General features: G+C 59.9%; 1 protein-coding gene across 4 annotated transcripts in view; it reads left to right on the top strand.

The window, feature by feature from the left end:
* AGAP3 (ArfGAP with GTPase domain, ankyrin repeat and PH domain 3) overlaps positions 1 to 25,185 on the top strand; it is a 108,052-nt gene that overhangs the window by 17,074 nt on the left and 65,793 nt on the right. For 3 of the 4 annotated variants that reach the window (XM_064408002.1, XM_064408056.1, XM_064408119.1), the window contains one exon: positions 22,879 to 22,937. In XM_064408002.1, the coding sequence (XP_064264072.1) occupies positions 22,879 to 22,937 (59 nt within the window). Of the gene's footprint in view, positions 1 to 14,252; positions 15,079 to 22,878; positions 22,938 to 25,185 lie in introns of those variants that run through there. The other variant, XM_064407942.1, reaches the window with a different exon arrangement.

Here is a 25,185-nt window from a genome sequence, read left to right as displayed (position 1 = left end):
GTCCCTGGGGTCCCAGCACGGCCGGGAGCAGCCCGGGGCCCTGAGGTCCCAGCACAGCCGGGAGCAGCCCGGGGCCCTGGGGTCCCAGCATGGCCGGGAGCAGCCCGAGGCCCTGGGGTCCCAGCACGGCCGGGAGCAGCCCGGGGTCCCTGGGGTCCCAGCACGGCTGGGGAGCAGCCCGGGGTCCTGCCGGGGGTCCTGCCGGGGGTCCTGCAGCATGTCCCCTCCACAGCAGCTCCCCAGTGCTGTGTGTGACACGGAGCAGTGGCAGGGCTGCCTGTGTGACACGGGGAACTCGGGTGGGTGACTGCAGGGGTCGGGGTGCTCACGGGCCCAGGATGGATCACAGGTCACAGTGGCTCTTCCCTGCTGGTACCTGTCTGTGCAGGCAGTGTGTGCAGCTGTGCTCTGGGAAGTTCTCTCCAGAGGCTGGAGGAGTCTGGCCTGGAGCACACTCTGCTTTCATGGGAGATCAGCTGTAGAAGTACTTTTGGCTCTGGAGCCTTGCCAGTCTGAGGGTGGGGTGACTCCACATGAGCTCCTGATGGAGCAGGCACTTGCTGTGTCCCACAGACTCCGGCAGAAGATGGCATCCTTCCAGCTGCCCCAGGTCTGGGCTCTTGGAGCTGGATTGGAATTTTCTGTGGGTGAGAAGTTGCTTTCCTTGAGGTTGAACATCAGTGTCCAGACCTGCGGGAAGGGCTTTAGGAGTGTGTCTGTAATCATGGCAGGAGTGTTCCTCGTGGCCAGGTGTCCACTGTCTTCCAGGCATGGGCAGGGCAGTGGAATGCACGTGCCATGGAAAACTCCTCTCCATCAGCATGCTGCCCACTGCCTGACTGTTGGTCTGTGTGGTGGTACATGTCAGAGCTGGGCTGAGCAATTCCAGTCCTTGGGTTGGGTGTAACAGCCAGGGATGCCTGGGCCCATCAGCTAATGGTCCTGCTGAGCACAGTGGGGCCAAGGCATGGGGCACGTGGAGGGGATTTTGGCCAGTGACCTCTCTCAGTGGACCCCTGTCTGGACAGAAGACAGAGGGGCAGCTCTTCTCTGGGAGATGTGTCTGCATTAGCTGAGGGCTTCCTGGGCACAGGGAGCTCCCCTGATCTACCCCAGCAGCTTTGCTGATGCTCCCAGGGTTGCAGTTTATGTTGTGGTGTTTGCAAACCCAAGATATGAGTCCGGGGAGCTCCGTGGTGTGCTGCCAGGTCCTTCCCAGCTTTGCTTTCAGGAAAGGCTTGTGGCTGCACGGTGGAGTGGTGAGAGTGGGGTGGGACAGGGTACCCTGTGCCAGTGATGGTAATTAGCACCTCGGCTCCACACTGTCCTCAGCTGACCAGAGCCACTGTGGGGCTTTGCTGTGTCAGGGAAAGGGCCTGCCCTGGGAGGCACTGGGCCAGTGCTCCCCGTAGTGCCTGGAGCCATCCCGTAATTCCCTGAGTGACTCACGAGCACATAAAGCCTTTTCCTGCTGCTGAGGCACTGGGGAAGCCTTGGTCAGCAGGATCACTGTGTGTGCTCCAGGATCAGCGGCTGACAGACAAGTCAGCACTGGACTGAGCCCCCGTGAGCTTCCATCCCCTGATGTGCTGACGTGGGAGGCCCTCTGGAAACCCAGCTGGCTGCTGCAGGAAGCAGGAGCAAACACCTGAGCGTGGCTGGCCGTGGTGCTGGGGCACTGCAGGGCAGTGGTGTGGGTAAGTGCCATCTCCTCTCCTGGCACTGGGGATGGGAGTGTGACAGGTTTAACAGTTAAATTCCCAATGCTGGTAATTGTCGTTCCATCGAAGTCTCTAATTCTGCCGTTTCCATGGAAATAGAATGATCTTGTGATTAAGATGTGAGGCTGAGGTGGCAGCTCTCTGGTCCTTTGGAGCTGCAGGTCCTTGTTTGCTCCCACGATTGTGTCTCTGTGAGGGGAGACACACAGCTGCCCTTACACGGCAGTGTGGGTTCCTGCCTGCAGAAAGGTGTCCAGGAGCCCTGCCGTGCCCCAAGGATCCTGCCAGAACCTCCTCAGGTGCATCGAGCAGCGGTATCGCTCGTTCTGTGTCAGCTGAGTGGGTTGTCCTCTATGGAAACTGTGGGGGAGTTGGCTCATACAGTGTCAGGGGTGGAGGTGACATCACCTGAGTCTGCTCCCCCAGGCTCCTCGTCATTGTCAGCGGTCTCAGGCTGAAGTAGGAGTGATAAGTAGGTTGGGTGACTTGGGCACTGGAAGTGCTGATTTCTCTCCATGCTGTGGGAGAGCTGCGGGTGCTGGATCAGATCTGGAGCTGTAAACCGCAGATGGCTGGAGTTCAGCTTGAGAGGAGGAGGAGGAAGAGTTGTGATGGGACCCACTTTAGTTCTGACGCCCTCCTGCACAGGGTGGTGGTGCCAGTGGGCCATGGGGCTGGTGGGCTCAGCAGGGCCTCTCCCTGCAGAGCTGCCCAGGGAAATGGGCTCTGCAGGGCAGATCCATTCTCAGGAGGCTGGGGACTGGGGTGTGCAGCCACCTCCCCCAGGTCCCCAAACTCTTATCTGGCTGAGTGGTCTTGGCATTTCTCCTGCCTCCCTGTCTCAGGTAATGCCTTGGAGGGAAATCCTGCAGTCACCATGGTCATAGAGCCCAGAACCTTAAAGCTCATCTAGTCCCACCCCCTGCCATGAGCAGGGACACCTTCCACTAGAGCAGTCTGCTCTGAGCCTCATCCAGCCTGGTCTTGAATACTTCCAGGGGTGGGTGGGGTAGCCACAGCTTCTCTGGGAAATGTTTTCCTAGAGTTGTTGAGAATAACCCCAGGATTTCATCTGAGAAATGCTGGGACTGGAGATGCAGGAAACACTTGCTGGGCCCCAAGCAGAGCCCACTGTGGCTTGGCAGATCAAAGTCTAGAGAGCTGGGCTCCAGCCTGGAGCTGGGAGGTTGATCAGCTCTTCAGTCCCTCACTCAAAGCTGGAAAAATGTGCAGCTTTGGCCGAGCTGCCGTGTTTTTCTCCAGCCTGCTTTTGGGAAGTGTCTGAATTGCTTTTGCTGAAACTTCTATAAATACCATCCCGATGCAGTGAGCGAGCATGGAAAATGTCAGTGGGAATGTGGGTTTGGCAGCCGCGGGCCTCGCTGCCGCGGGGCCGGTGTGACAGCCCCAGCCGTGGCACTGCTGCGGCTCGGCGTGCGCGCACGGGGATGGGGCCAGGGGGGCTCCTCTGCCCCCTGCCAGCCTGGGCTGTGCCTCTCCTGCTCCCAGGAAGCCGTTCCCGAGCCCAAAGCTGTGTCCTGTGTCTCTGTGGCCTCGCGCTGAGCCTTTGTCCTTGGACTTGGCCGAGCGTCCTTTGAGCGCGTGTTCGCTGCGCGCCGCCGCAGCCCTGATGAGACATTTCACAGGGATGCTTTATGTGAAAAAACCTCCTGTTTTGGACCCGCTTAATTGGATGCGATGTCCCCAAGTTCCTGCTTCGGAAGAAACAGTGAACAAATTGTTCCCTAGTGGCCTCCTCTTTTATTCTCCTGGCATGGAAAACTTCATTCCCCCTCTGCCATCTTCCTTTCCAGGCTCCCTGTGCAGTGGCTGTTCCTGTCCTGTCCCTCATGGTACCTGGTGAGGACTGTGCGTCCAGATGAGAGTGTTGGGGTATTCCCTCTCTTGTTCTCCATTCTTTACCTAGTAATGGCGGGCACCCTCTTTGCTCTTTGATTGCTGCTAAGCAGTGAACTGATGTTCACAGAATCGTGGAATAATGGAATTGTTTGGGTTTGGAAGGACCTTAAAGCCCATCCAGTTCCACCCCCCTTCCACTGGACCAGGTTGCTCCAAGCCCCATCCAACCCAGCCTTGAACACTTCCAGGAATGGGGTAGCCACACCTTCTCTGGAAAAAAGAATAACCCCAGGATTTCATCTGAGTGGTGAGAACTTGCCGCTTATTTTTCCAGATGTAAAATCAGAATTGTTTGTTTCTGACGATTCCACTTCTTATCAGTCACCTGCTGTTGTGGCAGCTGGACACTCAGGATTTTAAGGTCCTTTTGCCACTCATTCTCTTTGTTTCTGCCACCTTGAGTAATGCTTGGAGCTGCTGGTGTTTCCTTGCTTTATGTTGTTCTCCCTGTGCCTGTCACACACCTCATACTTGTTCTGCACCTTCCTCCTGTGGAGTTCCAGGGCTGCAGTCGGGGCAGCACTGCCTGTGAGAGCTGTGCCACCCGGCAGGCAGGCAGGCAGGCAGAGCTCCCCTTGAGCCGAGCCTTGGTCTGAGCACCACGGGATCTGCCCCTTTCCCAGGCTCTCCCCAGCCCGTTCCCTGTCTGCCTGTGGCCAGGGCAGGTTTCCTGTTTGCCAACCTTCCAGCAGCACAGCATGGCAGAGCCTTGCAGCCACGTCCTTCCAGAGCAGAGATCTCCAGGGAGGGATGCTGTGGTCCTGGGGAACACACCATGGTGCTGGGGTGCCTGCCATGCTCCCTGGTAGCCCTCCTACCCTAGTGGCTGCACTTGCTCCCTGGTAGCCCTTCCTCTAGCCTCAATGTCTCAGTACTGTTCATTCCCACCTTCTCTCCAGCACAGCACAGAACCAGCTGCATCTAAAGAGCTTGGTGGAGGTGTGAACCCCACAGCCTTGCCCGGGATTTGCTCCAGGCACTGCACAGGTGCCCCAGTTGTGCGGTGGATTTTGAGGTGAGCAGCAGTGTGCAGTGAATGCTGGATTACTGGGACTGGTGGCGTGGTGTCACCAGTGGTACCAGTCTGGTATCAGCCCTGGACATCCCCAGGAGGTTCCCAGCAGTGTTTCATCTCCACCAAGGTCATCTCTTGGGAGCCATCCCAGCCCTTTCCCCAGTAGCAGATTGCCTGTGGATGGGGATGTTCCCTGTCCCTCACAGCCCCCATAGTGCCCTGCCAATCTGGAGCAGTGATGCTGTTCTGGGCAGGTGTTTGGGTAATACTCACCCCTTGCCATTTGGTTTTGGAGGTTGGTGTCACTAAAGCCAAAAAACCAATAAAATGATGAGCCACAGGACTTGAGAGAACACAAACAGCAAATGCAGTAATTCCAAAGAATGTCATGTTTGTGCCCAAATCACATAAAGCCCCATTAATGAGGGAGGCTGTGCCAATTGCCAGCCTGGCATGTGGAGCGGGTGGCGCATCAAAACAGCAGGACTGGCACAGAATTGATCCTGAACAGAGGAAGAGTTGGTGTTACAGAGCACAGACCAAGAGTGGAAATGAGCAAAAGAGGTGGGACACAAGTGGCCATTGGCATCCAGCTGGTCAGTGCCTATTGGGAACTGGGAGGTTTATTTGGAACAGGGATGTTTTTAGCTGAGACCTTTGTCTGTACTGTCTGAAACATGGGGTGTGGGGAGCTGTGCAGTGTAAGCATCTCCATCCCTGCTTGGAGAGGTGGAATCCTTTCTCTGGAATGGTTGTTCAGTTCTGAACAGCAGCTGCCAGAGGCAGGTGTTTTCAGATCCCAGCTTTGGGCAGCTGGCACCCAGAGCTGGCTGCAGAGCTCCCTGCAGGCTGGCTGTGAGAAGATGAGCGAGGTTGGAGTGGGCTAATGCTCTGCCAGCCTTCAGCAGGATCCGTGGATGACTCAGGTGTTTAGGATACAGTTAAGCTGATACCGATTCCTGAGAGCACAGTGGAGTGCCTGACATAATCCGAATTAGTGGAGAATTAGAGGAGAGAGGTGGGTGCTGGGTGAGGTAGTTTGATGGGATCTACTTTCCATGACATTAAGAACAGTTCCTGAGCAGTGGGATTAGTGAAAGGTGTTAGTGATTAAATAATACCTTGAGGTTTCTTTATGGTATTTGGGTTAGTCCAGAGTAACCTCAGGAAGAAATTGGAAGAGTCAATGGTCAACATGAGATCTGTGAAGTGGCCTAAGAACTGGGGTCCTCAGTGTGTAGTTGTAAATACAAACTGAGCTGAGGCAGGTTTGGGGGTGTTCTTGGGGATCCATCCTCTCATGTGAGCATTTAGTGTCTGTATTGCATCCAGAAAAATCATCAGGAATGGTTCTCCCTGCCAAATCCCAGATGGTGCAAGGCACTCAAAACCATCCCCTTCTGCCCCAGCCACATGGGAAGTTGGTTTTGGTCCTGGGGGATTTGAGGTGTCCCTTGTTGCTCTCTGTGGTCACGTCAGGCAGGGGCCCCACTGTGACTCAGGTAACTGGGACCCTCGTGCCCTGCTGGGACCCTCGAGCCCTGCTGGGACCCCTCGAGCCCTGCTGGGGCCCCTTGGACCCTGCTGGGACCCTCAGGCCCTGCTGGGACCCCACAGACCCTGCTGGGCCTCGGTGCTGGCAGGGAGCCACGAGGCGAGGGTTGCTGGGGCCGAGGGTGTGAGCTGGGCAGAGTGACACGGGGACTGGTCCCTCCTGGGCCCTGCAGTGAGACGTGGCAGCCGTTCCCAGCTGGAGGATGAGCCTGCAGGCTGAGGTGTCTGTGGCTGCAGCAGGGAAGCCTCAGGGGATGGAGGGAAGGAGAAGCAGGTGCAAGACCTGCGCCTTCCGTCCCACCTTCCGGCTGCGGCTTGTGGCTTTCAGTTTCTGGGTTTTGCTGCTGCCTGTGGTTGGTGGTTGCCCTCTGTGCAGAGGCCTCGGGGAGGAACCCAAAATGCCTGAGTTAGACACAGGTAGGCTCTTTGGGCCACTGGGTCTGTAAAGGTGGCACTGGTGGAGATGGTTGGTGTGGGGAGGCTGCTTCCAGCAGGGGCTGCTCCAGGGGTCAGAGCCGGGACCCTCGTGCCAAAGTGAGAGCAGAGAGAGACATCAAACCCTTGGTCAGCCTGGAGCAGGGTCTTTGGCTCAGCATCCCTCAGGCTGGGGCTGCCTCTGGCTTTCTCCAGGAGCTCGGGGCAGCACCTGAGGTATGAGTGGCTTCATTGAAATGGATAGTCTCACCTAAGTGTTTGTTGTGAAGGTGAGTTCCATGTGCCAGGTGACATCTGCTTCTTTACCGTCCCAAGGTTGACATTTCCTTCTCTAAGTCCATTCCTTGTGGTCTGGGGCAGTCCACCATGAGGGAGCTGGAGAAGGTTCTTGGGGGCTGGAGCACTGCAGTCCCCCTGCTGCAGGTGGGATACAGGGGTATTACTAACACTGTTCTCACAACTGGCTCTTGTTGTTTGCTGCAAAACAATCTCTGCCTGTGTGTGCAGATGCTGTTAGTCACCGTGCTCGCCTCAGAGGATGACGAGGTGGGAGCAGCAGTAACACAATGTTTGTTGGGGCACTCAGGCCCGCGTGAGCATCCTGTGTTGTTGTCAGCCTCAGTTGCTTTTTTGCTTGTGTTTTGAAAATACTTCCTTTGCCTGCTCTGTTGTTCCTGAGCAGGTGCCTTTGGGAGCAGGGCAGAAGGATGGGATCTTTCCGTGGCTTTAATTGTTTTGCATGTTTCCCAGGGAGGGAGGAGTGGTCTTGGAGAGCTCTGGGAAGCACTGTTGGGAACATCCCTTTGGGATTCTGGGCTGCTCGCTTTTCTGTGGAGCTTGATGACCCTCCAGTCCTACCTTTTGCTAGGGTGGGCTCCTCCCAAAGTTCCTGTGTTGTTGATGTCTGCGATGCCAGGTGTGCAGAGCCAGAGGGGTGAGGGCAGGTGAGCCATGTCTGGTCAGCACAGGCCTGCTTGGAGGCCCAGGCTCCATCTGCTGCTGGGCTGGCTGGGAGCTCTGCTTGTGGGCACAGAAATGTCCTGGGCACAGGAATGTCACCACAGGGAAGGAGCTCCACGGTCCAGCTGAAGGACAGCTCTGTGAGCATCCTTTGCAGGCTGCTGCGGGGTCTCTGCCTTTCTGTCAAGGCCGGAGGGATTTTCCAGCCTCCTCCATCTCCTGCCATGTTCTGCTCCTGACCTCCATGTGGATTTTTGTGTCCTCTGAGTCCCATTGCTGCACTGTTCAGTTCTTAGTTTCACCCTCTTGCTATTTTTAGTGCCATTTCTTTTTTCATTTGCTGCTTTTGGAATAAACTGGAGGATTTTCACTGTTTATGGGAGAGATTTTAAGCGAGGCTTGACGACCTGAGGAGGTCTTCTTTAGTCTTCTAACCAAATTTTCACCTGGCCTTTTGTCTTTGGATTTCAAAATCCCAAGGAGATTTCACAATGTCTAGCCTACTCATGCTGATGCTGCTCATACCTGCATCACCAGTGGGGAGCTTGGGAATTGGGAACATCCTGGTGCCTGGAGACAGCCCTGTTCCATGGGAACGCCTGTGTGCCTGGGGCCAGCCCGGTGCAGGCTGGCAGCTCGGCGGGGCTGCTCGTGCCCTGCAGTGCAGGTTCCAGACTGCAGATTTAGTCAGGATGCTGGTATGGAAGTGCCCCGAGGTAGCTTAAGGAGCAGAAGTGATTGCTGCTGCCTTGATCTAGTATGACACCCTGTGGTAACATCCCATTATCTTCTGGGGCTTCCCTGAGGCACCAGGGTCTGGACCAGCTTAGGAAGCATCATCCTGCATCTGTTACCCCTACATCTGCCTTCCCTGCATCTGCCTTGCATCATTGTGGGTGCAGGTTCTGCAGCATGGCCACCTCCGCAGGGTGCCTGGCAGGATGCCCTCTTCGAAGGGCTGGTAGCAGTTTGGTGCTCAGCTGCTGTCCTTGGTGGACAGGAGCCCTGTTTGGTGACATGGGCCTGACCTCACGTGTGTGGGAGGGAGGCGTTTGCTCAGCGCTGCATCCCGGGGCGGGGGGAGAAGGTGGCAATTTCCTCATCAGCAGCTCGAGGTTTGCGGCAGGACCTGAGCTGGGGGTGTGCAGTGTGGGAGGAGGGAGGGAGCTGCTGCTGGAGTCGGGCTCTCCTGTGACTGTTACTTACTTCCCAGCTGGTGTTAACTCTCTGCTGGCTGGGCCTGCTCCTCCTCTCCATGGAAACTGTGGGGAACAACCTGCTTTGAGGCGCCTCTCTGGGCAGGAGGCCTCGGAAGGTCGGTCAGCCTGTCAGGTGTCAGACGCAGGGCTTGTGCTGCAGGGTGGGCACAGGGACAGCAGGGCAGGGCACGGGTGCAGCTGGCAGCGAGGGTCTGTGGCAGAGCTGGCACCTGGAGCCGTGCCTCATCGCTGCGTCCTGAGACCCTGGGCATGTGCAGGGGCCGTGGGCGGGGGGGTGTTTGTCTCTGCGGCCCAGGGTGGTTCGGGCGACCAGAAGGGCTTGTTGGGCTGCTCGGGGTGGCCAGGAAAGGCTGCCACAGTGGGGCTGTGCGCTGTGCAGTGGTGCTGTGGTGGATGCCGAGCCTGCGGCAGGCCTCAGCGTGAACGTGTCTCTGCGCTGGGTCAGGCGACGCCTCCGTGTCCTTCTCGCTCCTCCTGTGTCTGTCTCCGTGCGGGCCCCGTGAGGCCAGCAGGCAGGGGCTGGCCCCGCCGCCGCCCGGAGTGACGGTGCCGCTGACGCCGGCGCTGCGGGCTGTGACGCGGGGAGCGGGGGCTGCCCCCGGGCCGGGCCTGCGCCCCCGGCGCTCCGCCGGACAGCCTCATCAGCATGCCTGGTGCGCGGCCCGGCCGGCTGGAGCTGGTTTGCAGAGCCCGGCAGCTCCGGCATGGTCCTGACACAGCGCTCGGGTCCTCCTGCAGCTGCGGGCGGGCTGCGCTGCCGTCCCTGGCGCTGCGCAGAGCCCCGCTGCTCCAGCTGGGCCCTGCGTGCCCTGCAGCCCGGCACAGCTGCGGCGGTGTCCCCTGTCCTGACTGCCCCTGGCAGGGGTGCGCAGCCTGCTGCGCTGCCCGCAGTCCCACTGCCAGCGCGGGCTGTGCAGGGCTGCCAGCCTCGGGCACTCGCAGCCCTGGTAGCACACAGGGCCTGGAGCTGGCTGGGGTCTTCATGTGCCCCTGGTATCTGCCGCTGTATCTGCCCTCTGGGCGGGCACTGGGAGCTGTTGGGTCCCATGCCATGAGCCTCATCCCTCCCCGGCTGCCGAGGCAGTGCTGCTGCCTCATCCCTGCTGGATGTGTGGGGCTGCGGGGACCCCAGACCCAGGCCCCTCTGCAGAGTGACATTTGAACCCAGGAGGGATGGTGAGTGCAGGTGTCCCATCCTCCCAGCTGGGCATCTCCCTGGCAACAAAATCACCCATCTGCAGATGTCTGGGGCAGCAATACTGCTTGTGTCTGGGGGAACACAGGGCTACCAGTGCCGGTGGGTCAGGGAGAGCAGTGACACCAGCGTCATGGGGAGCACAGTGGAACATTTGACCATGGTTTAGACTCCTTTTCAGGGCTCCACCCTGAGTGTCACACCAGGGCCAACCAGCCCTGGAATGTTTCCTGGCTCTCGGACGCTTCCCATGCAGCTGTTGTTAAGCCTCTCATGGATTATATTAATTTCAGCCAGATGTTCATGGCCATAAGGTTTGTACCATGCATGTGACCCAAAAAGGGTGTGGTAAGGGACCAACTTGCTTCTGTCCCCAGGCACCTGCTCTGGGTCAGATTGCCAAAGCCCTGTTGCTTCCCAGCTCTGGGAGAGGCTTCTGCAGCCCTGCATAGCCCTGGGGACTCTGGCCAAGCTGCTGCCCACCAGTGAACAGGTGAGCTGTCACCTGTCGTCTGCATTAGGCATAGACACGGCTCCAGTCCAACCCAATATGGTTATGGTGTGAACTGCCAGAGAAGAGACACATTAAAGGCATGTGGGGAGTTCCATTGATGGCTCTCCTCAAACCCTGGTGTTTTCTGGTCTCGTTCTCAGAGCAGTTTCTCCATCGGTGGAGGGCTGAGGCAGCTGGAGCCCCTGTGTTGCCGAGCCTGGCGGGGTTTGAACCTGCCCTGGGGTACAGATTCCCAACCTGTGCAGGTGCCCTGCAGCCCTCAGCCCCAGGACTTGAATCTAAGGCTCCATTTTAGCCTATTTTAGATGTCTTGTGGAATAACATTGAGGGGATCATGTCAATATACATATCAATGCAGACAGCATTTGGAAACCTTTGCCACCAAACAGCCTAATGAGGTAAGAACAGTGTTAGGCCGTCACTGTGGTATAGACCAGGATCTTCCTGGGATGCAGTAGCACAGGTGTTGTACCTGTATTCTTAGGCCGCTGGAGGTTCCAACTGAGTGCTGTGCCCAGGTTCTGACTCTGTGTTTAAGAAAGGTGCAGACAAACTGCAGAGAATTGGGCATGCTTTAAAAACACTAATAGCTTTAAAAACATGATCCCTGGTAGGGCAGGGAAGGGATGTTGTCAGCTAAGGGGAGCTCTCCATGTTTTCCAGTAGGTTTAAGCAGAATTTGTATGGGATCAAAGGAGGAGGAAGAGCTGGAGGAGGAAGGAGGTCACAGGTGGGAGGGGGCTTGAGGAGGTCATGGTGCTGGAGGGGTCTTGTGGAGCTCCTAGGGATGGGTCAGACAGACCCTGTCAGGGGGACCCAGCATGTCCAGTCCTGCCTCAGCAGGCAGCACAAGGTGCATAATCTCCCCAGCAGACAGTTTGTGATTCAGCGACACCTCACAGCCAGAACCTGCCAGAATATTTTAAAAAGCTGAGACTCATGTGGAAGGGGAACCATCTGGTGCTGTTGCAGTATGTGCTAAACCCAGGGTTTGGAAAGAGATGGATATAGACGGTCCAGTCTCCCCACAGGAAGAACTTTCCGTGCCTGGGAGCACAGAGCTGTGCCAGGCACGGTGGACAGGAGCTTGTGAGGGTCCTGACGTGGTTGCCTGCCCAGGGCCAGGTACCTGTGCCTGAGGTGGCCCTGACAGGTCGGCTCTGACAGCCTGGTCCCCGCAGCCAGCCCTGTCTGGTGCTGAGGACTTTGGAAGGCATTCCCTTGTAATTGCTTCCTGCAGAATCCCTCGCTGTCGCTGCAGTGCGGCTGCTCGGGAGACGGGCTGGCAGATGCCGTGCACGCGGGTCGGATCCAGTCTGGCAGTTCGCGTGTTCCCGTGACCTTGGCACAGATGGCAGAGCCGCGGCTCTGGCGGGCTGGCAGGCGCCTTCTGCTCAGTCCCGGGCACAGGTGCCCGTTGTCCTGGGAGGGAGGGCAGTGGGATGTGCCCACTGTCTGCCCACGGGGCATGGGCTGGCGTGGGGAGAGGCGGCTCTGAGCTCCGGCTCTGTGTGTTTGCCAGCGGGTACCGGGAGGGGAGCTGCCGGCAGAGGGCTGGGGCTGGCACCTGCGGGAAGAGCGGGACGTGAATTCCCAGGGGAGGCTCTGGGTGGGACCTCTGCTCCTGCATGCTGTGATGGGATCTGTGGTACTGACAGGGATGGGAGGGGAGGTGGATGGTGGGATCTGTGGGTTTGGGAGAGGAGGGAGAAGGAAGGGGCTTGGCCGAGGCGCTGGCTGTGCAGGAGGGAGGGGAAGAGCTCTAGGTGGGGTTTGGCTGTGTCCAAGGCCTGGGTGCATCCAGAAAACTGGAGAAGGATGAGGCCTGCTGTGGAGGAGGATGAGAGGTCAAAGAGAAGGCACAGTCTGAGAAGGTGGTGGGAGTTTGGAAGTGTCAAGGCAGTGGAGTCAAAGTCTCCTGTATAAGGAGGGGGAAAGGGAGGTGCTTGATGTTACGGTGTTCCCTGGAGAGGCCTGGAGAAGCAGGAGAAGACCTGGGCTGGCTCAGCAGACAGGGCTTTCAGTAAGGTAAAAATAGTTTAAGGGGGAGTCAGGTATCTTTTTTTTCCTCCCCAGAGGGAGCACAGATCATACCTGTAATGTGAAGGAGGAAAGCTAGGGAGAGGGAAAAGGTGTGGAGGAAAAAGGAGGAGGAAGGGAAGTGGGGAGGAGGAGGAGTGCCCTGGGGTGATGGTGGAGACAGGGACTGCAGGCAGAATGGGGGGTGCTGGGGAAGAGGTGGAGGAGGTACCACAGTCAGGACTCCAGTGGCCAAGGAGGAGGGTCAGTGCTTAGTGATGGTGGCTTTGGTCAGAGGAATGACCGCCCTGGAACGAGACAGGAGTGAAGCTCTGGCTGAGGTGGTCACACTTCACCTGGTGCCCTCTGCTTTGGGCTCGGGGGAGCTCTGGAAGTCAGTGCTCCTGGGGGTCAGTGCTCCAGGGTGTGGGTGCTCCGGGGGTCCCTGGGGTCCACACTGACGGTTTTCACGTGTCCCCGAGCACAGGGCAGCATCACGCAGCTGCTGGGCGTTTGCTGCCCCGTCACGGGTTTGGGAAAGGTGAGAAGGCAGAAGGCAGCTGGATCTGGTGCAGGGCCGGGGCCGGGGGTGCTGGCAGGAGAGGGGCAGCTGCGGGCCGGGCTGAGGAACGTGCGGCGGGACTGCGGCCGGGGCGGGCAGCGGGGGGATGCCGCAAGGGGCGGGCCGAGCCGGGGCCGCCGCAGGGTGCGTGTTTGCCGGCAGCGGGATGCCGGTGCCGTTCCCGGGGCCGGTCCCGCCGCGGTCCCGGTGTCGCTGCCGGTGTCGCTGCCGGTGTCGTGCCGGTGTCCCTGCCGGTGTGGTGCCGGTGTCACTGCCGGTGTGGTGCCGGTGTCACTGCCGGTGTGGTGCCGGTGTCACTGCCGGTGTAGTGCCGGTGTCGTGCGGTGTCCCTGCCGGTGTCGTGCCGGTGTCACTGCCGGTGTGGTGCCGGTGTCACTGCCGGTGTGGTGCCGGTGTCGCTGCCGGTGTGGTGCCGCTGTCGCTGCCGGTGTCGTGCCGGTGTCACTGCCGGTGTGGTGCCGGTGTGGTGCCGGTGTCACTGCCGGTGTGGTGCCGGTGTCGCTGCCGGTGTCATGCCGGTGTCCCGGGCAGCAGCGGCCAGCGGGGGCGCAGCGCCCCCTGGCGGACACGGCCGGCCCCGCGCCGCACCGGGGCCCCGCTGCCGGCCCTGCCCCGCCGTCCGTACCTGGCAGGGGCCGGGCCGGTTCTGGTCCCGGTGAACGCCCCGGCGGGGCCCGGGCAGGTTCTGGTCCCGGCTCTCGGCGCCGCTCCGACGGGGTCCGAACCAGTTCTGGTCCCGGTGAGCGCCACGGCGGGGCCCGGGCGGCCGGGCAGCGGGGCCGCTGCCTGGTGCGGGCTCCGCCGCGGGCGCTGAGCGCGGCCGAGCAGTGACAGGGACCGCCGGTGCTCTGCCCCGGGGCCGCAGCCCCGCGCGCCCGGGACGGCGCCGCCGCCGCCGCTGCCCGTCGCCCGGACTCGGTGCCGTCGGTGCCCGCGGAGGGCGCGGCGGGCGGGGCGGCCCCGGCCCCCGCCCCATCCCCATGGCGGCCCCGGCCCGTTCCGGGGCGGGCCGGCCCAGCCCCGCGCTGGCGGCGCCGAGCGCGGCCCGGACATGCGGGCGCGTCGTGGGAGCCCCGCGCCGGCGGCGGAGAGCGGCGGGCGTGGGGCCATGGGGCAGCCCCGCCGCTGACCATGGCCGAAGGCTGGCGCTGGGCCGGGCCGGGCCGGGGCGCCCCGCGGCCGAGCCCCCGCCGCGCCGTCAGCGTCTGCGAGTCGCTGGACTTGCAGGGCGTCCCCGCCGTCCAGGCCGCGCTCGGCGCCGCGCAGCAGCAGCGCCGGCGGCCCAAGAGCTTCTGCGCGGCGGGCAACGGGCTGCCCGGGGCGCTGCTGCCGCCGCCGCCCCCCGCCCGCGCCCGCGGCGGCCTCCTGGAGCTGCTCCGGCTGCGCTCGCCCCGCAGGCACGGCCCCGAGGCCGAGGGCGACGGCCCCGACGAGGCGCAGCGCCCGCGCCCCAGCAGCATGACCTTCCTGCCCGCCGCCCGGCCGCCGCACCCCTCCGAGAGCCCCGGCTTCCTCCGGGGGGGCTCCCTGTGGGGCAGCCGCCGCTGGAACCTCTTCGGGGGCAGCGGCTGGAGCGGCTCCAGCCCCAGGAAGAACTTCAGCTCCCTGCGGAAAAGCTTCAGTTTCCGCCTGCGCCGGGGCCACGAGCTGCGGCGCTCGGAGTCCGGGGGGCTCCTGCGCCCCGCGCGCCTCCGCACCAAGAGCGAGGGTGATGCCAGCTCCCTGCACACCTGCCCCAGCAAGCGCGACCTGCTGTACCCGGAGCTGAGCAGGGTCGGGGGCCGGCTGCACACCGACCCCGTGCAGACGGGGGGACTCTGGAAACTCCTCACGAGCCGCTTCCGAAGGCGAGAGCGTGGCAGCACTGGCAGCGTGTGCCCCAAGGATCCCCACGGCAGCGTTGAGCCTGTCCTCATGGGTGGGGGTCCTCTGCGGGCGCTGGGTGAGTAAGCACAGGAGCGGTGCTGGGCTGGCACGGGCCCCCTGTGCCCACGGGCCTGCAGGGATGCGTGGCTGTGGCCTGTCCCAGCTGAGGCTCTGGGCTGTGCGCTGGCACCTGGTTCTGTCCCGGTGCTCTGCAGGGCTTGCGCTGCAGCAAAGTGAGCGCTCACAGGGTCACGTCACCCTCCGGTGCCCTGGGCACTGCCATCGTCAGTGCTGCTGGAGCAGCCGTGCTGTGCCTGCTTGGGAGGATGTGCTCCGGCGTCTGGTTCCCTTGCTGGCCACACACCTGGGAGTCAAGCATGTCCTCCCTGCCCTGGTGGTGTCCCAGCAAGGGCAGGGTGGGCTGAGCCATCCTGCCCTTGCCCCACAACATAGCTGGAATGGGGAGAGAAGTGCTGTTGGGCTCCCAGGCAAGTGGGACTGTTTGGGAGGTTGCCAGAGCAGAGCATGGAGCAGCACAGGGGGTTGGGGAGCCCAGAAATGTGCCTGTACCCCCGTCTTGTGAGCGGCTCCCTGGTGCCAGGCCTCATCTGGGGGATGCTCAGCCCCAGCCACCCCTGCCAAGGTCCTGCACTGGGGCTGAGTGGAGACCATGTGTTGGGGAGCACAGGGACCCTCACCGGGTATGGGGCAGCCTGCGGAGAGCAGGAATGGCATCACCGGTGATGGGACAGGGACAGGTCCCCACGGGGCTGGGCATTCAAGGGGAGCAGCTCTCGGGTGTTCGACTCTCTGATGCTGGTGGCGAGTTCTCTGGCGCCGGGGCTTTGTGGGGCTCAGCTGGGGCTGTGCTGGCTGTGCCTCTGTGGCCTGTCCCCTCCCGGGCCCTGTGGAAGGAGCTGCAGGCCAGCCCTGTGGCCTGGCAGGGCCGGGAGGGACAGCAGCATCCACAGCTTTTTAAGGCATGGAACGCATGGAGCTGGGGGCTGGGCCAGGCCCTGCACCCGCTCCCGGGGCCTCGCTGCGTGCCGCTGCGCTGCTCTGCAGCTGGGTGCTGTGCAGGCCGCTCTCTGCTCGGCTTGTGTGCCTGCCAGAGGGATGTCTCGGGGCTGGCAGGCGCTCCAGGGAACCCACTGCTCCCGTGGGACCTGGTTCTGCTGAGCAGGGGCTCTCCAGGGCAGCATCATGCCTGGACGTTCCCCAGGAGTGCTGGCCCACGGAGATCAGCACAGGAGCAGCTCTGCAGCTGCCCAGGGAGCTCAGGGGGCTCCATCCTCCAGCGCCGTGTGTCCCTCGGGCTCGCTGTGCTGCAGGGAAGGTTCTGGAGGCTCTGGTGGATGCGGGGCTGCCCGTGTGCCAAGGGCCGGGATGCCGCTGCGCTCCGGGGGTTCCGGGGCTGGCAGGGCAGCCCGGGCCGTGCGCCGCTGCCGGCTGGGTGGCGGGAGGTTCCCAGGAGAGGGGAGGCTGCGCTCATGGCTGGGGAATGTGGGTGTATGCGGGCAGGGAGGGCCGGGCCCTGCCCCTGCAGCGGGGGCCTGTTCCTGCTTGCCGCTTCCAGTGGGAGCTGCGCCAGCAGCAGCCAGCCTGGCGGCCGCATTCCCAGAGAAGCAGCCGAGGTTGAGCGCTTGGTTGGCGTCCTTGCCTCTCACCTGGCTCCTCCATGAGACAGGTAGGAGCTCCCTTTGGATCCATCTTCGGGAGACCCTGCTGAGGTTTCTGTGCAGACTGGTGTGGGCAGCTTGGGGTCCCTGCAGCAGTGACCAGCCAGCTCATGCAGGACTACTGCTCGTTACAGGGATTAATGTTTGCCACTGTGGCTTGTGCTGGAGGCACAGGCTCAGGGATTGACCTCTCCAGGCTGCTGCCAGCACTGTGGCTCCTGGCAGGAGCCCCTGGCACTGCAGAGCTCACACGGGGTTCAGTCACACTGAGAACACAATTCGTTAGCTGCCTGGTACCTGCACAGTCCCTGTACCCACCAGCCCTGTGTCCTCCTGGGGATGGTGGTCTGTGAAAAGGCAGTGGTGAAGTCTGCGCAGTGAAGTAGCTGCTGCTTGTCCTCTCTTGTGCCCCATCTCCCTGTTGTCCCTCTGCTCAGAACGTTGGTCCGTGGCTTCCTCTGCTGGGAGCTGTGGGTCTCTGAGCCAGGCCAGGGGGCTCAGCCTTAGTGCTGCTGCCACGGGGCTGCTCAGGAGGTCTCTGCCCCATTCCTGTTCCAGTCTTGCAGGCCCGTGGTGTTCCAAACACCTGCTTGATGTCCCACAGACTTTGATGGTGTTTGTGGGCGCTGCCCACCTTGCCCTGGGAAAGCTGCTGGTGCAGCCCCAACTTGCCCTCCTGGGGGGTGCAGCTGCAGCTGCGGTTATCAGCACTTGGAAAAGCTGGATGTAGGAGTCCCGGCACAGAGCCAAGCCAGCGCTCTCTGTGTTTCCAGAACCTGGAGTGGTTGTTTATGGCACGCTGTGATACCCACCCTGCACCACGATCTGCATCCAGATAGACCCACAAGAGCCAGGGGCTCGCTCCAAGTGCTGCTCCCAGCCCTGGGGGGGTTCGGCCGGGATTGAGCACACAGAGAGGTGATGGGGGATTTCAGGGCTTGCTACCCAAAAAAGACATAAAGAGCTGATCCTTGTGTAATGGGCGATGGAGGGCAACAGCCCTTGGGACTAGAGAGCAAAGTCAACACAGAGTCTGGCCAGCTTGGACTGACCCAGGTGCTCGTGGTCAGTGGTTCAGAGCATTTCTAGGTACCCAGGTGTTGGCTGGTGCCATTCCAGAGAGGCTCTCTAATAGGTATGGCCTTGGGAAGACTGGACTGTTTTGGAATTGGAGTTGTCCCTGTGCATGAAGGGACTGTGTGATGGGTACAGCATCTCTGATGGCTCAAGAGGCATTCCTCATCTGAGGGAACAGCATGGAGCTGTGTCAGGGAGGTTTAGGTTGGATATCAGGAAAGAGTTCTTCCCCCAGAGGGTGATTGGGCACTGAAGAGGCTCCCGAGGGAATGGTCATGGCCCCAAGGCTGCATTTGGACAGTGCTCTCAGGCCAGGGTGGGATTGTTGGGGTGCCTCTGCAGGGCCAGGGATGAGACTTAATGATCCTTGTGGGTCTCTTCCAGCTCGGGATATTCCGTGATTCTGTGATCACAGCTGTGTCCCCTCTCCCAGAGAGATGCCTTTAAGGTACCTCCCTTTACTCTCGTGCAGGGCATGCGAGGGAAAGCTTCTGAGAGAAGGCAGGCTGTTTTCTCATGGATTGGGTGAAGTTTGCATAGTGAGTTGGGTAGGTCATGATAAATATCACCTCGTGTTGGTACTTGCCTTGGTTGAGCTGGGAGTGTTGGTGAGAGGCAGAGATGTCATGGTGGGGTTAGAGATGCATCGGATGCTGAGGCCAGTCTGGTGTCTGCACTTTGGAAAAACTTGGGAGATCTGGAGGTGTCAGGGAGGGAGCTGTTGGGACAATACTCTGGAGGACTCAGTTCTAAGATGAGGGTGTGCAGTGGGTGCAGAGGTGTCTGACTGCAGTCACAGGCAGCCTTAGGGAGAGGGAGCCCTGTGCCTTCAGTGTTCACCTGCCAGCACTCGTGGGGCTGCACAGCTGGAGATGAGGTCAGGCACATTGGGAACAGGTTTTTGCTGCTGAGGTAGGTCCCCACAGAGTGTGTGATGGGAGGTTGAGTTACCTGTCACTCTCTCCTGGGTTTTCCCTTCCAGCAGACCCTGTCCCACCATCACAGCAGGGTTTGGTCTGGGTCTTTGGCAGTGTTTGGATGGGTGCTGGAGAGCAGCAGGTGCCGAGAGGTTGCTGGATCTTCCAGAACCTGCACTGACCTCAGAGCACAGTGACACCAGCTGCTGCCCCCCGTGCACACTGACGAAGCAAGGGTGGCAGTTCCTAAGTGTGCCCTTTCCCAGAGAGACACAGCATCGTCTCCTTTTGTTGCTGCAGAGTGTTTGAAGCTCTGCTGAGAGAGTCCTTGCCAAGGTCATGTCCTGCAGTGGGTACCCGTGGCTGGAGCGCTGGCTATGCCTGTGCTGGTCCTTGACCTGCAGAAATCCCCCTCCTGCAGCATTGCCGGGGTAGAGGCTTTATCAGCCTGGCCTGGGAGGGGTGGCAGTGCCCAGGAAGGGTGGCTGTGCCTCCCTTTGATCTGTGTGTGGTCAGGCGGGTCCGTTTGTGTGGCCGCAGTGGTGGCCACAAGGGGCCTCGGTTTGTGTGGCCTCTGCTGTGTTTGCACAGCCTCTGACCTGGTTTCAAGGCTGGGTTTAGTGTCCAGGGTTGCAGTGTCCAAGGGAGTTCCACCATGGCTTGGATAATGGTAGGTTAATTATTAGTTGCTGTGTGGGGAGACAGATGTGTCTGGCACTGGCGCTCCTGGAGCACTGGGTAGATGAACCTGCTGTGCATCATCCCGTGGAGCCAGCAGCTGGGCTGAGCAGTTGAGTTTGGCCAGCCAGCCCCTTTTCCTGCCAGTCTCCCTGTGGCATGTGGGGCTGGGAGCTGTGGGTGTGTGGCTGAACTCCCTCCAAGCTCGTCAGGGCACAGGGAGCCACGGTGTCCAAGCTCTGTGGTGGAGGGTGCTGGTCCTGCCCTCGGTGCACACCACTGCTGTCCACAGCTGGGGTCTGGTCTGTAGGTCCTGAAGGTGTCCAGGGTGACCAGCTGACCAAGGGACATCAGATACAGAGTGCCTCCTTTATGTCCCTGTCTGCTCTTCTGGATGGCAGGGACTCTGCCCGCCCCATCTCCCAGATTTCCACTTTCTGTAGCAGAGCTGCCTGTGCCAGGAAACCTCCATCAACAGAAGCTTCTGGAGAGTAACAGAATTGTCCTAAATTTCCTTTTCCCAGGCCAGCCTGGACTGATCTCCTCTTGTAGAGTTGTGTTGTGGAGCCAAGGATGCTGTTGGGCTGTGCTGAAGCTCTTGGTATGACAGTGGTTCCCTGAGCCCACTGCTTTGGTTTTGGAGGTCAGGTGCACCTGGGGAAGGTGCTGAACTGCAGCACGGACAGCCTGGTCCCCTCTGTGTGATTTAATAACAAAGACAAGATGCAGAAGAGTGACCAGGTGTATTTTCATCTGCAATTGCAGGTGATGCAGCCAGTCCAGCACTGAGGCTGTGCAGTAAAGGGTGGCTCCCTGATGGTACACGAGCCCCAGTGCCCAGAGGTGATCAGTCCCGGGAGTGTCTCCTGCTGGATGAGCTGGCACAGGGGCCCAGGAGCTGCAGGGAGGGTGCTCTGCTCACCTCCCTGCCAGGATTTGGGTGGTGCCTCAGGCTGCTGGGGGCTCGCTGTGTGTTTGTTCCCACATGGTCACAGCTTCACCCAGGACACCGTGGGGTCTCGGTGGGGAGCAGTGCCCGAGGGCTGGGCACCCCTGGGCTGTCAGTGCCACACGCGCCAGGGTCACCAGGAGCCGTGGGTGGCCTGGGCTGGCCTTCAGGCCTGGCAGTGCTGGAGCAGGCAGACAGGCGTGCCTGGTGATCAGCTAGGGTGGGCTAACAGAGTGAGGAGCAGGGTGTGTTGTGGGGCTGAGTACAGTCCTGGTGGCCTTGTGTTGTTGGTTTTTATTTGTGTTAAGTTAAACCTTCTCAGCAAGTAAAATATCAAAGTGTTGCAAACTCTTGAACCTGGGTTAAGAACCAAGCAAGGATCTGTTGGGATGGTTGGTGCAGGAGGCAGCTGGCAGCTGTTGGGCAGCTTGTCCTGGTCATCCTTGAGCAGATCCAGAGAGAGCCCAGCCAGCCCTCTCCCGGGCTCTCCCTGCCTCTCCTCCTTCCAAGGCCAGTCAGCGAGTGTGTGTGCCTTGTGCTCCAGTCAGAACCTGCCAAAAACCTGCTGTGTGTAGTGAAACAGCACGAGTGTGTGCTGCCTGCTCCCTTCAGGGAGTGCTGGGGACAGAAGGCCTGCATGGTGCTTTGTCTGTCACATTACCTGCCAAGGAGGCTGAGCAGGGCAGAAGTCCCAAGTGGAGGTGACAGCTTTTTTTAGACCCAGTGATGCAGTTGGAAATACAGGTGTGCTGTTACCTTTTGGAAAGGGCTCAAAAATGTATCATTTTCCTCCTGATTGATGAATTGTTCTAATAAAAACATTACCTCTGCCTAAAAAAGGAAAGGGCAGGTGAAAGACACCGCAGAGAAATGATTCCTCAGGAAGGCTATAAATAACCCAGTGTTCCTGCAGCAGGCTTGGGGAGTATTTGTCTGTAACTCCTGGAAAAGGAGTGTTCCTAAGTCAGCCAAGGAAGGTAAAACTCCAGGTAGGAGCACCATGTTCACACCTTTCCTGAGCACGAGGGATGGATGTTGTGGGTGCTGGTGGCTGCACAAAACAGGGACGAGGGCACAGTGCCAGGTTTGTTGCCTCGTGCTCTCTGAGCAGCTTGGCCAGCCCTCTGGCAGTGGGAGCCGGAGTGGGCTCTTCCCCATGGCTGTGGCTGCCCAGCGAGGGGAGAGTGAGGTGAAGCTTTAGCCTGCAGGTGGAGGATGTGTGTCCAGGCTTCCCTAGGGAGGTGCGAGGGCTGGAACAGGAGCTGGGGTGAGGGCAGGCACTGGTGGGCTCTGGCAGGGCTGTGGGGCACAGTGCTGCCCCCAGCACAAGGTAGATGCTGCCAGGGCTGGGCTGGAGCCCCTCTGCCCTGGAGCCAGGCTGGGAGAGCTGGGGCTGCTCACCTGGAGAGGGGAAGGCTCCAGGCAGAGCTCAGAGCCCCTGCCAGTGCCCTAAAGGGGCTCCAGGAGAGCTGCAGAGGGACTGGGGACAAGGATGGAGGGACAGGACTCAGGGAATGGCTCCCAGTGCCACAGGGCAGGGATGGATGGGAGATTGGGAATTGGGAATTGTTCTCTGGGAGGGTGGTTTGGGTACTGCTGGAGCAGGCACTAGGAGTTGTGGTTGTGGTGCTGGGGCTGCTGGGGCAGACCTGGAGCCCCCCTCCCTGTGGCCTCGGGTGGCACTGGAGCAGTGGCAGTGCCCAGTGTTTGATTGCTGCCTGCTTTGGGGTCTGCTGGATTTGCTGCTTCCCTTCTGAGTCACCTGAGATTCCCATTCCTGCAGTAGCCTGTGGCCACCGATTTGGCAGGTTTATTAGAGGCTCCTGAAGGTGCAGAGCTCCTGGACCAGACAGATTTCTGGTCTCCAAAAATCCTTTCTGTTTGTATGTGGTAGACATGCAGGAGGTGCTGCTCCTGTGGTCCTGCCCTGGAGCTGGTGTTGGGTGGAAGGTCTGGCCTCAGCAAGGTGAGTGAGGGGCTGAGGTTTGTCAGGAGGGGCTGCTGGCTGCCTCTGGCACTGGAGGTGTCCTCCAGGCTCCTGCTGCTCCTGCAGATGCTCTGTGGCAGGGTGGGCGTGTTTCCTCAAGCCGTGCTGCACTGCCACAGCCTCTGTAAGCCTCCTGCAGCATGCTGCCAGTTCCACCATGTGCAATAACTCCCCGTGTGTGTGTTCATCGGGGAGGGTGGCTGATACCCTGGGCAGCTCCAGCGCCTGTGGTGTGCCAAGGGCAGGGCTCGGGGCACTGGCACATGCCCTCAGCTCTGGGGGCTGCTGCAGCTCTGCTCCCAGAAGGGAGTCTGCTCCCTAGTGCCTCCCTTGTGCTCTGGGCCTCGGGGCAGGGGGTGCTGAAGGGGATTTTGTGCTCCTGCAGGGCTGAAGGGGGGCTCCAGCCTGTTTGATGCCCTTGGCTTGGCCACTCCTCCCCGTTTGGGGCTGCTGCTGGGCTGGGTCCTCGTGCAGCTCTGTGTCTCTGGAGTAGAAGGGTGGGAAGAACCATATATCTGCCTGGAGGGCGTAGCAGGATCTTTGCTGGGATCCTGAGGGTAACCTGATGATTTCTTGCCTCTGTCTGCAGATTCGTTTGTGAACAGCCAGGAATGGACCCTGAGTCGCTCGGTGCCTGAGCTGAAGGTGGTGAGTACTTGTGGCTTGTGCCTGGGATGCCCCTGTTCCCCAGATCCTGAAGAAAACTCTGCATTTTCGTGTGGCCAGGTGGAAACACACAGAGGCTTCAGCCTCAGGAGGAGAGGGGAGCTGGGGCTGGGCTGTGCCAGGGAGGGACTGATGATTCTCAGCTGAAGCTGCAGGTGCTTCAGTGATCGATTCCTCCCGCTGCCCTTGCTGTGCTCTGTGCCAGCCCTCAGCTCTCCTTACAGGCTCCTGGCGTGTGCCCTTCCGTTCCTTCTCCCTTCAGCTTTTGCAAGATTAACTTTTTTCAATATCAGTCCAAGAAACAAAAGAACAAAATTCTTCTTGCAAAACATTCCAGCACCGTCCTGCCCCAGTGTCTGTTAGCTTCAGTTAAGTGAGAATCAAACCAAATTTTGAATATTCATTTGCTTGTTTACCTGTGAAATGCATTTTAAAATCATTCTCACAGCTGTTTGGTGTCGCTGCCTGATGTTGGGGTTCTGCAAGGCTGCAAAGCCACGCTGCCAGCTAAACCATCCTAAAGCTTTTAATTCTTCCTCAAGTGGCACAGCCCTTTCCCCAGCTTGTGCATGACCTCTGGGGATCTCTGTTGCTCCAGGATTTGATCTGGCCAAAGCAGCTCTTGTAAAAGCCCAGAGGCCTCCTGGAGTCCTAGTTTAGAGTGACAGAATCATTTGGGTTGGAAAAGCCTCTGGAGATCTTTGAGTTCAGCTGCTTCCCCAGCACTGCCAAGGCCATCACTGGCTGTGTCCCCAAGTGCCACATCCACACAGGTTTTAAATTCCTGCAGGGATGGGGGCTCCCCCTGCCCTGGGCAGCTGTGCCACATCTGGACAGCCCTTTCCAGGAGGGAATTGTTCCCAATATCCCACCTGAGCCTGCCCTGGCCCAGCCTGGGGCCGTTCCCTCTGCTCTTGTCCCTGTTCCCTGGAGCACAGCCCGACCCCCCCGGCTGTCCCCTCCTGGCAGGAGCTGTGCAGAGCCACAAGGTCCCCCCTGAGCCCCCTTTTCTCCAGGCTCAGCCCCTTCCCAGCTCCCTCAGCCCCTCCTGGGAGCAGAGCCCCTTCTCAGCTCTGTTCCCTGGACATGCTTCAGCCCCTCAAGTCCTTCTTGTCATGAGGGGCCCAACACTGACTCCAGCAAGAAATGTTGCCAAGCTTCACTTCCTTCCCATTTTCAAGCAATTGTGTGTCCTCTGTCTCTCTCAGAGGAGTTGAGGGTCTCACTGCTCTCCCTGATTATGTTCCCAGGCATTCAGGATACTTTCTCCAAGGTCTTTGAATAATTTGATGTACTTAAATACATTCAGCAGTTTTCCCTCCCTCAGTTTCCCCCCAAAAGCTCCCTCCCAGTGCTGGAGGCCAGGAGGAAGCTGTGGCTGGGCAGTTCTTGCAGAGGGGCACTGATGGTGCCTCCTGGCAGGGCTTGTCCCCTGCACCTGCCACTGGGCAGTGCCAGCACAGTGCTGACTGCGTTCCCACATTCTCCCAAAAACCATGGACCAGAGGCTCCCTCAGTGCTTACAGACCCTGTTTGGCTCCAGTTTGCTGCCTCTCAGGGGCTGTGTTCCTCAGGGTTGTCAGTTCTGTGGCTGGTTTGAAGCTCTGGGTGAGCTCAAGAACACGGCAGAGCAGCAGGATTTTGGTGAGATGGGGGCCAGGGTTTGTACTATGTGCAGACAAAGTGTAAGTGCAGCCTCTGTCCACGTTTTAGAGCTGAATGCCATGGAGTGTTTATCTTTGGCGTGGTGTGGCACCCTTGCTGCTGGGCAGCCTCGGGAGCCGCTCCGTGGGCAGAGCAGCCATGGCCAGCCTGGCACTGAAGCCTGAGCTGCCTGCCCAGGGCTGGGCTCTCCAGAGTTCCTCCTGTGAGACCTTCTGGAGTGCTGTGTCTGTGTCAGGGGCCCAGCAGAACACAGACATGGCCCTGGAATGGGTCCAGAGAGGCCATGGAGATGCTCTGAGGGCTGGAACTCCTCTGGAGCCAGGCTGGGAGAGCTGGGGGTGTTCAGCCTGGAGAAGAGAAGGTTCTGGAGACATTAGAGCCCCTTCTAGTGCCTGAAGGAGCTCCAGGAAAGCGGGAGAGGGACTTGGGATAAGAGCCTGGAGTGACAGGACAAAGGGGAATGGCTTCCCATGGACAGAGGGCAGGGTTAGATGCAGTATTAGATTAGATGGAATGAATGCAATCTTCCCTGTGAGAGTGGTGAGGCCCTGGCACTGGCTGCCCA

This window comes from Passer domesticus, chromosome 1 (genome assembly GCF_036417665.1).
Source record: "Passer domesticus isolate bPasDom1 chromosome 1, bPasDom1.hap1, whole genome shotgun sequence".
Taxonomy (NCBI): Eukaryota; Metazoa; Chordata; class Aves; order Passeriformes; family Passeridae; genus Passer; species Passer domesticus.
This window is presented reverse-complemented; position numbering and strand designations above follow the sequence as displayed.